The 11,128-nt window shown below is 48.7% G+C and overlaps 1 protein-coding gene across 1 annotated transcript in view; it reads right to left on the bottom strand.

Annotated features, from left to right (window-relative positions):
• Positions 1-11,128, bottom strand: part of LOC141988522 (uncharacterized) — a 329,702-nt gene that overhangs the window by 259,174 nt on the left and 59,400 nt on the right. The window contains exon 4 of the mRNA XM_074954315.1: positions 7,537-8,404. Within this exon, the coding sequence (XP_074810416.1) occupies positions 7,537-8,404 (868 nt within the window). The remainder of the gene's footprint in view (positions 1-7,536; positions 8,405-11,128) is intronic.

Consider the following 11,128-nt stretch of genomic DNA (forward strand, 5'->3'; position numbering starts at 1 on the left):
AGGACTTCCTCTTCACCTGTACGGCTGCTGGGGGCAGGGAGGGAGATCACACCCATCTCTGGGTACCTTTTGGGTTGGGACTGCCACAGTTACAGCACTGTGAAATGTCAGATGTAAACATGTGAAAACGTGAAACTGCCCAATTTTAAAACCCTCTGGCCACAAAATTGATGAAAATGGACTGTGAATTTGGTAGGGCCCTAGCAATAAGTGTCTTCCACCTCCCGGTTGGAGAAGTGTGTCTCAAGGGATGCTGCCTCCGAGAGACCTGCCTTTAAACAACAAGACCTACAGAACATAATACCATGTCCCCAGGGAGGGGCTATATTCCACCACCCCACTCCTGGCCCACATCCCACTGGTGCGGGAACCTATGTTGGATACATCTGATCTGATCTCTCCTACCTCTGCTGCACCACAGGGCAAAGGAGGGGGTCTGTGCAACTGAGCCTAGCAGGGTTCTTCTCCCCCCTGCCCTCCCCTCCCCAGACAGCTCCCAGGCAGCACAGGGAAGTCCCTGCAGTTGATTTTCTCTGGCGGTTACAGCATGACTATTGGTCCTTTATTGTTTCAATCTTGGGGCATGGAGCCCTCTGCTGGGAGATTAGAGGAATGTAAACGATCAAGGAGGTTGTGGGCTTCTGTTTCTGCCGATTTCCATCTTGCAGGCAATACTGGGACAGTATTTCAGAAGAGAAGGTTTAAGGGGGACCCTCACCAGCCATCCTGGCCAGACGGAGCTCTCCTGATACAAGAGGAGGTGGAGGGTTGAGCTAGACAGCTCCAGAACTTGTCCCCTTTTGCAGGGTTAAAAATGGACAAGTGGCTTCATATTGTGCTGTGAGGCATCCAGGCCGCTGCCTCCTGACACCCCTCACCCCCACCCCACAGGGTCTGCAGCCCATATGCCCCCAAAGGGTCTCCAGGAACATTTCCTCATGTTGCCCCAACAGAGAACAGGGCCAGGGGCTAAAATCAGGGAGTGTTCTCTGTACAGAGCCTTCCGAAAATCATTCAACATCAGGGTTTTGTTAAAAGCAAAGAAAAAGATTCCCAAAAATGGCCAGAGAAGGGGGAAGAGAGGGTGGCTCAGGGGTAATGCCACATGTCCTGAACATCTGAAGGGTCTGGGGGAGAGGAAGAGATATTATTACAAGTTCAGAACACCTGGAGAGGGCTGAGGAATGATGTCACCTGCAGAACATCTGGAGCGGCTGGGGAGCGTTGCATGGGTTGAACATCTGGAGGGTTCCTGCTCATCACACATAGCGCCTGGACTCTTATCAGACCATGGGCCATGGCTCGGGGGTGGAACCTGTGCCAATTCATCACTGTATAAACAGGAAAACCTCAAGTAGGAGTAGAGAGGTTATTTTACCCCTATATTTGGCACTGCTGCGACCTCTGCTGGTATCCTGTGTCTAATTCTGGTCGCCAAAATTCAAGAAGGATGTTGATCAATTGCAGAGCGAACAGAAAAAAGACACAAGAACGATTAAAATGATACTCAAGGAGCTCAGTCTATTCAGTTTAACAAAGAGAAGGTTAAGGGGTGACTTGATCTGCTATAATGGGCTCCTCAATCTAGCAGACAAAGGTTGAACATGATCCAATGGCAGGAAGCTGAATCTAGACAAATTCAGACTGGAAATAAGACATACATTTTTAACAAGGAGATGTGAGTAATTGCCCCGTAGACCAACTTAAAAAGGGTCATACTGGATTCTTTATCACTGACCGTTTTAAAATCAGAATTGGATGCTTTTCTAAAAGCTCTGCTCTAGGAATTATTTCAAGGAAGTTCTCAGGCCTGTGTTACACAGGAGGTCAGGCTGGATGATCACAATGATCTCTTCTGGCCTTGGAATCGAGGGATCTATGAACAAAACCACGGCTCTGCAGTACAGCTCCAGCACCCTTCTAGCTGGGATGCTTCTCCACCTTCTTTCATTCCCAGGTCTGGTTCCAGCTGGAGATATCAGTGGGCTCAACCCTCCATCCTTCCCCAGAGTTCAGCCCTCTCTGCCCCTCTGGCTTCAGCTGTCCTGAGCCTCCTGCTGCTGCTCTCAGCCTTCAGCCCTCTCTGGCCACGGATCTCCGGCCTGGGGGAGTTTGTAGGTGACTCCCCTGAAGGCCCTCTGCTTTCTCCAGCCTGATTTGGCTCCCATGCTCACCAGGGACCTCTCACCTCTCCCTCCTTCCAGACTTCCCCTCCCTGAGGCTCCCAGCCTAGCCGTGCTCTGCTCCTGACTTCTGCATTCATGACTCTACCTCCCTCTCTGGATTGTTGCTTGCTTTTGGGCTCTCATTTTTATAGCTCCTAGCCCAGCCCCACCCTTCTCCTTACACCAAAGGACGGTGCAGCTGGACTGGAACAGGACTTCAGCTACCTTGCTACACAGCCCATTTACGATGGACTGTTGGGGTCTGAGGGTTCCATGGCAGTTGGCTGGAATGCTGGGATCTGAAGATTCCATGATAGTTGGGTGAAATGTTGGGGTCTGGAGGTTCTGTGGCAGTCGGGGGAGGGGGATATTCGGGTCTGGAGGTTCTGTGGCAGTGGGGTGGGGGGTGCTGGGATCTGGAGGTTCTGTGGCAGTTGGGTGGGGGGTGTTGGGGTCTGGAGGTTCTGTGGCAGTTGGGTAGAATGTTGGGCTCTGGAGGTTCCATGGCAGTTGGGCATGTTGTGGTTTGGTGTCTCTGGGGCAGTTGGGTGGGAGGCTGGGGCCTGAGGTGGACAGGGGGTCACAGGCGTGAGGTAAATACCTCAGTCACAAACCCTGGGGGGAGCTGAGGAGGCAGAAATGTCTCAGGGATTCATGGCCCCTGCTGTCACTGAGCCCACTGTTTTGTGGGGACTGTGGTCAAGTGCACACCTGTCTGTTCCCATCTGGGCTGAGACCCAACTCCTTTCACACTAGGCCTAATGAACACAGCAAACGAGATTCACACACTAAGGTCCTGGCCTGTATCCCATTCCCTGCCCCCCTGAGCCAGCCAGTCCCCTGCCCTGGGGCTGGATCAGAGCCAGTGCCCCCTAGAGGGGAAGGTCCCATATCCCATTCCCCCCAATCCCCTCACCCTCCGAGCCACCCACTCCCCGGCCCTGAGGCTGCTCGGAGCCCCTAGAGGGGAAAGGCTGCATGTCCCATTCCTAGACCTGAGAACAGAGGGGATAGTCCCCGTCTATATAATCCTGGGGAGACCCCTTCTGGGCTTATCTTTGGGCCCCACAATCCTGGAGAGATATAGACAGATTGCAGGGAGCCAGGGGCAGAGCAACAGACATGATCAGAGGTCTGCAGGGACCAGTTTACAAGGGGAGATGAAAGGAGCCAGCTCAGCAGGGGCTGAGTGGGGCATGGAAAAAAAAAGGGGGTGGTGCTAGGATCCAAGGGTTTGAATCCCAGTCTGGGGCCCTTTGCCGCTCTTGCTTCAAGAACAATGGAAATTCTCAGCTCCCTGGTCATGAAGTTTCACATGACACCGGATCATAACTAGATTTCTCTTCTTTTGCCTCTCCTTAAATCTGTGATCCCTGGTTCTTTATTGCCCATTGGTAAAATTACACCACATCAGAACAATTCCCTGAAAGGGTGGGGTGGACTTTCCAAGCCAGACTGGACTGGCTGGCTTCTCTCAAAGATACCGTGGTCAAGATTTTCAAAAGGGATTAATGATTTGGGAAAGAAACCAAGGCACTAGTAAAACCTCATCTGGAATACTGTGTCCAATTCTGGTCACATGGTCCAGAAAGATTAATTCAAACTGGAACAGGTTTAGAGAAGGCAGCTAGGATGATCAGAGGTGTAGTAGGAAGAGAGCCTGAGATATAAGCCCTTGTATTAGAGCTGCATCCATTGTCACGGGCATACGTGTCTTACTATCCTCATAGAGTCTGCCAGGTGCTATTACCGTGCTTTGTCAACAATAAACCTGGCCTGGTGCCTTTGTACCTTAATGGACCTTGTGGTCATTGGGCAGTTCGCTCGAGGTCTGCTGTGCCGGCTGTCTGCGCAGAGCTGGGGCAGTACACAGGGAGAACACACACACACACACACACGCAGCCAAACATCTAATAAGAGGAATGGAGTACCTAGTGTACGAGAGGACACAGAAAGAGCTTCACTTAGTTAGCCGAAAACTAGGCTTTTCAGAATTAGTTTGGGGTTTTTTAAAATAATTTTGCTGGATAATATCAATAATTAATTATGATTTAAAAAATTAATCGCAGTTTTAATAGCACTGTTAAGCAACAGAATACCAATTGAAATTTATTAAAACTGTTGGATGTTTTTCTACATTTTCATATATATTGATTTCAATTACAACACAGAATGCAAAGTGTACACTGCTCACTTTATATTATTTATTACAAATATTTGCAATGTAAAAATGATAAAAGAAATAGTATTTTTCAATTCACCTCATACAAGTACTGTCGTACAATCTCTTTCTCATGAAAGCTTAAAAAGTTAGTTTTTTTATTACATAACTCCACTCAAAAACAAAACAATGTAAACTTTAAAGCCTACAGGTCCACTCAGTCCTACTTCTTGTTGAGCCAATCGCTAAGAGAAACAAGTTTGTTTACATTTACAGGAGATAATGCTGCCCGCTTCTTATTTACAATGTCACCTGAAAGCGAGAACAGACGTTTGCATGGCACATTTGTAGCCAGCATTACAAGGTATTTATGTGCCAGATATGCTAAACATCCATATGCCCCTTCGTGCTTTGGCCACCATTCCGGAGGACATGCTTCCATTCTGAGGACGCTTGTTAAAAAAATAATGCATTAATTAAATTTGTGACTGAACTCCTTGGGGGAGAATTGTATGTCTCCTGCTCTGTGTTTTACCCGCATTCTGCCATATATTTCATGTTATAGCAGTCTTGGATGATGACCCAGCACTTTAAGAACACTTTCACTGCAGATTTGACAAAACACAAAGAAGGTACCAATGTGAGATTTCTAAAGAAAACTACAGCACTTGACCCAAGATTTAAGAATCTGAAGTGTCTTCCAAAAATCTGATTGGGACGGGGTGTAGCGCATTCTTTCAGAAGTCTTAAAAGAGCAACACTCCCATAAGGAAACTACAGAATCCGAACCAACAAAAAAGAAAATCAATCTTCTGTTGGTGGCATCTGCCTCAGATGATGAAAATGAACATGCAGTACTCTGCATTGCTTTGGATCGTTACCAAGCAGAACCCATCATCAGCATGGACACATTTCCTCTGGAATGGTGATTGAAGCATGAAGAGACATATGAATCTTTAGTGCATCTGGCACATAAATATCTTGCAATACCGGCTACAACAGTGCCTGTTCTCACTTTCAGGTGACACTGTAAACAAGAAGCAGGCAGCATTATCTCCTGCAAATGTAAACGAACGTGTCGAGATTGGCTGAACAAGAAGTAGGACTGAGTGGATTTGTAGTTTTACAAAGTTTTACATTGTTTTATTTTTGCTGGTTTTTTTGTACATAATTCTACATTTTTAAGCTCAAATTTCATGATAAAGAGATTGCACTACAGTACATGTATTAAGCGAATTGAAAAATACTATTTCTTTTAGTTTTACAGTGCAAATATATGTAATAAAAAAAAAATTTAAAGTGAGCACTGTACACTTTGTATTCTGTGTTGTAATTAAAATAATATATTTGAAAATGTGGAAAACATCCACAAATATTTATATAAATAGTATTCTATTATTGTTTAACAGCATGATACATTTTTTTAATCGTGCGATTAATCACAATTAATTTATTTAATCGTTTGACAGCCCTATTTTTAAGCATTATTTGAGATTATTTATTTAAATTTTCACAGTTGTATGGAAAATATTAAGGGGTGTCAGACAATTATTTAATGACAAAAGCCACTGAGACTCAAAAAGTTAAAAGTTTTATACACCATTCAAACACAAATTGTCAACATCACATCACAATATACAAAGTAAATATCCTTAAATCAACAGATCATACCTGGTTTTACTGTTCATTCGTCGGTCCATTTGTAACAAGCCCAATTCAATAATCTAAATCACTGGATTTTGACTCTAAGAAGTTCTCAAGCAGCATTTTTCTTACTTTGCCTATTTGTAAATTTCAATTAATATTGATAGAAATATTCTGTTGATGGTTTGTGTGTGTGGTGAAACTGACATTTACCAATAAACATCTAATCCTTCCAAGCCTACCTAAAATGCAGGCTGAGAGGGGATCTGACTGCTCTCTCTAAATATACCATGCGGAAAACACCAGGGAGGGAGAAGAGCTATTGAAGCTAAAGGACAATGTTGGCACAAGAACACATGGGGACACACGGGCCAGGAATCAACATAGGCTGGAAATGAGAAGGTTCCTGACCATCAGAGGAGGGAGGTTGTGGAACAGCCTCCCACTAGGAGCAAACACCCTAACTGGTTTGAAGATGGATCTGGGTAAGTCTCCGAGTAGGATTCCATGATGGCCTGTGACAGCACAGAGTTGACTCAGTGACCCTTCCAGTTCTAAGTTTCTTGGAGACATATTAAAGGGGCTGGTTTTCAGAGGGCAGGCACTCAGCACCTTTTGAAAACCAGCCCCCTATAAAAGGGGTCTCAAGGTGATCAACCAAAAAGAGAAGTTCCAAAAAAAATTTTTCTTTTTAAATGACTAGTCGCTTTTGAAAAATCTTGGCCTCATTCAAGTGGAACCATGGGCCTCTTGGCTGGATGCAGGAAACACCGGGTGAGGTTTTTCTGGTCTGTCTTATACTGGAGGTCAGACTAGAATGATCTAATGGCCTCTTCTGGCCTTGAAATCTATGGTTCTACACAGGGCAACTCAAGAGCCATAGATTCATTTGGGGCATCTAATTTCTGGCCTCACCGAGGGAAAAATTGTCCATTACAGAGTCCTAGATCCCAAGGCCAGAAGGGACCATTGTGATCATCTACTCTGACCTCCTGTGTCTCATAGGCCAGAGAACATCCCTGAATTAATCCCTGTTTGAATTAGATCAGATCAGATCTTTTAGAAAAACATCCAATCATGATTTTAAATGTGCTGGTGATAGAGAATCCACCATGACACTTGGCATATTGTTCCAATGGCTAATTACCCTCACTGTTGAAAAATTGTGCCTTGTTTCTAGTAGGAATTTGTCTTGCTTCAACTTCCAGCCATTGGATCAAGTCAAACCTTTTGCTGCTCGACTGAAGAGTGATTTGTTCCCCATGGAGATACTTCTCAACTGTAACCAAGTCACCTCTTAACCTGCTCCTTATTAAGCTAAATAGACTCAGGGAGCTCAATCTATCGTTAAAAGGCAGGTTTTCCAATCCTTTCATCATTCTAGCGACCCCTCATAATCCTTCTTCTCTGACCCCTCTCCAATTTATTAACATCCCTCTTGAACTGTGGGCACCAGAATCAGTACCACTATTCCAGCAGCAGTCGCACCAGGGCCAAGACAGAGCCCCTTTGCAGATCCTGCTACGCAGGATCTTACTGCACCTCCTGGGGAGACTTCTCTGCCACGTGGGTCCTGGCATGTTTGCTGAGCTTTGAGCTGTCGATGAAACTCCTCCCGCACTGGGTGCATTTATAGGGTCTCTCTCCTGTGTGGGTGCGCAGGTGTTTGACCAGGGTGGACTTCAGATTGAAGCACTTCCCACACTCGGGGCATTTGTAGGGCCGCTCCCCACGATGGATCCTCTGGTGCTGGATGAGGTTGGCACTCAGGTTGAAGTTCTTCCCGCACTCCATGCACTCGTAGGGCCGCTCCCCGGTGTGGATGCGCAGGTGCTTCCCCAGCGACGAGTTGAGGCCAAAGCTCTTCCCGCACTCGGGACACTTGTAGAGGCGCTCGCCCTGGTGGATCCGCCTGTGCTGGATGAGGGTGGAGCTCTGGGTGAAGCACTTCCCGCACTCGGTGCATTTGATAGGCTTCTCCCGTGTGTGGGTGCACTGGTGCTTCACCAGGTTGGAGCTCTGGCTGAAGCCTTTCCCGCAGTCCGAGCATCTGTAGGGCCGCTCGCCCGTGTGGGTGCGCTGGTGCTGGGCCAGGTTGGAGCTGCTGCTGAAGTCCTTCCCACAATTGGAGCAGGTGTACAGCTTCCCCGGCAGGTGGGATCGCAGGTGCTGAGGGAGGGAGCTGAGGCTGAAGCTCTTCCCGCACTCAGGGCAGATGTAGGGCTGCGAGCCCATGTGGGTGCGGATGTGCTTGGCCAGCGTGTGGCTGCAGTTGAAGCTCTTCCCACGTTCAATGCATGGGTAGGGCCTCTCCCCGGTGTGGATGCGCTGGTGCTGGGCGAGGTGGGAACTCTGACTAAAGCTCTTCCCACAGTCGGGGCAGTTGTAGGGTCGCTCCCCCGTGTGGATCCGTTGATGCTGGACAAGGTGGGAGCTCTGGCTAAAGGATTTCCCACAGACAAGGCATTTATAGGGTCTCTCTCCCATGTAGGTGGTTTCCAGAATAAGGATGTTTTCAGGGATCCCATAAGCTTCACACTCATCAGGTCTCTCCTCTAGGGGGTCTCCCTGATGCCATCCTGGCCTGCCAGCATCTCTCCGCTCGGGGCTCTGGGGCATCCCATATGGGTTCGCTCCCACACACCCTTCCTGCTGGGGATTCTCCTCCGCTCCTGCACCTGCTGGGAAATAGAGAGAATCCAGAAGAGGCTCTTCCCCAGCAGAACCGGCCCCTCCTCAAAGCCCTCAGAGAAAGGGTGGGGAAGGGGAGGACTCCTACCAGAGATGGGAGCTGGGAATGAGACATGGAGGACAGGGCCCTGCGGGAGATGATACTGAGGAAAACCAGACAGAACCCGGAGGGCTCCAGGAGGCTTTGCCGGGATCCCTTCACTCCCCTGAATTGCCAAACTAACCTATGTAATTTGATGCCAGTTTTACTACTTTCAGGCTCCCCCAGCTTTGTGGATCACTGACGCCAGCCCTACGGTTTTGGGGTGTGGTTCTCTGGCCTGGGTTTGGTAGGAAGTCAGAGTAGCCGACCAGAATGTCCCCTTCTGGCCTTCCCCATCTATGGCTCTAGCATGGCACCCCAGGGTCCTGGCTGCTAATTCATGGAGGGTCCCCAAGCCAGCCTCACTCCTTTGTCATCCGTGGAAATGACCATCAGGGTCTCCCTTTCCTCGGCGCCCTGGAGATCCCGGACACACGGCTCGTCCCCGCACTTCATCCTGGAGATCCTGGGGTCAGGGACCAGGAATCCTGCCTGCAGGGGAGGAAACAGGGGGAGTCCTGCTTTGATAAATTACCATTAAGCCCTTCAAAGAGCCACCCCAAAACTCCCACCCCGGGGCTGCCCCAGAGCTGGTGGGGCTGGGGGACCACTGCAGGGCTCCACTTCACACACACACACACCTGGGCTGCCCCAGAGCTGGGGCGGAGTCTCTCCGGTCCCAACTGCAGGTTGGGCTCGGATCCCCTCGTCGCTACAGCCACTTCTCCGGGCAGCGATTTCCTGCCACTGCTGTTACTGCTGCCTCTCTCCCTGCCCCAAGAGCTTCCTCCGGCTGGGCTTCTCTGTGCCCCCCCCCCCACCAGCTTTGAACCGAAGAGCATGCAAGTCACACCCTGAGTGTCTGTGTGTAACAGCAGCCTGCCAGCCACACCTGGCTTACATCAGGCTCTCACCAGCCTGGGTTATATAGTAGAGTGACCCCAACACACCCCCAGTCTTAGCTTTCCCCCAGAAATGTATGTCCTGTACTGCTAGGCCCTCTCCTGGAGCCTACAAATTATATTAAATCCATTATTTCTTAAAGATTATGCTATGCACACATCTTGTCACCCCAAACAGAGTTATCAAACAGGCACTTCAATTCAAACACACTGGATTTGATAAAACAAGTTTATTAACTACACAGAGAGAGATTTTAAGGGAGTCCAAGAAATGAGGCATAAAAGTCAGGAATAGTTACAAAGAAAATAAAAGATGAAATGTTAACTAGTGCCTAACTTAACAAACTGTATCAGATTCAAGCAAAGTGTCTCACCACATGCTTTCAGCAGCCTTCCTGACCAAACTGTGTAGGTCAGGCCCCCTTCCTCTGTGTCCAGTGAGTAATCCCTTCCTCTCTTCAGGTGTAGTGAATGCCATTGGCAGGAAGGGGTTTGGGGTGTTTGTCCCTCCTTTTTATAGTTTCAGTCCCATGGTTGAAAAACATTTGCAGCTGGGCACTAGGGCACACAGAGTCTATGTGGAAGGATGTTCCCTGCTGGCTTTTCCTCATCTGTTTGAGCTTCCTTTGTTTCCGTCCCTGCTTGATGACTGTTTACTGCTTAAATGCAAATTCAGGCAAGTACACATTCCTTTCCTGAGGGCACACCTGTTTGCCAACTTCTGCCTCAGTAGGGCTGTGGGGTTGGGAACATGGGTTAATAACATCACATGGGGAACTGTTATAGAACTTTCCAGACAATGTTGACACACATTTTGTCAGGACGATACTGACCAACAACTTATGAGTTTTCAAATTATGCCTCACAAGGCATACTATGTACAAAGATTATTAAAATAGTACATAGGGCATAGGCGCCAACTCCGTGGGTGCTCTGGGGCTTGAGCACCCACGGGGAAAATTTAGCGGGTGCTGCGCACCCACCAGCAGCCAAGCTCCCCACTTCTTGCCTCCTTCTCTCCCCCGCTAGTGCACCACGTCACCGCTCCTCCCCCTGCAGCCACCTAACAGCTGTTTGACGGCACTTAGGACTTTCCAGGACGGAGGGGGCGGAGCGGGGACATGGCGCGCTCAGGGGAGGAGGCGGAGAAAAGGTAGGGCAGGGACGGGGATTTGAGGGAAGGGGTGGAATGCAGGTGGGTCGAGGGTGGTGCAGGGGCAGGGCCAGGGGCGAGGCGGGGTCGAGCACCCACTGGGCAGAGGGGAAGTTGGTGTCTATGATGTAGGGTGTGAATACGAGAGCGTATTCTGTCACAGCCTCATTACCACATGTGGCAGGGAGTTCCACAGGCTAAACCTGCAGGACAGAGACATTGATTTTGCCCTTTTCAATCAGTTTTAAAGGTGATTTCATTTCCTTGTGTGGTGTGGAAGCACATAGTGACAGCACAGCCCCTTTCACTCCCACAAACACACACACAGTA

The sequence above is a fragment of the Natator depressus genome, chromosome 6, assembly GCF_965152275.1.
Source record: "Natator depressus isolate rNatDep1 chromosome 6, rNatDep2.hap1, whole genome shotgun sequence".
Taxonomy (NCBI): Eukaryota; Metazoa; Chordata; order Testudines; family Cheloniidae; genus Natator; species Natator depressus.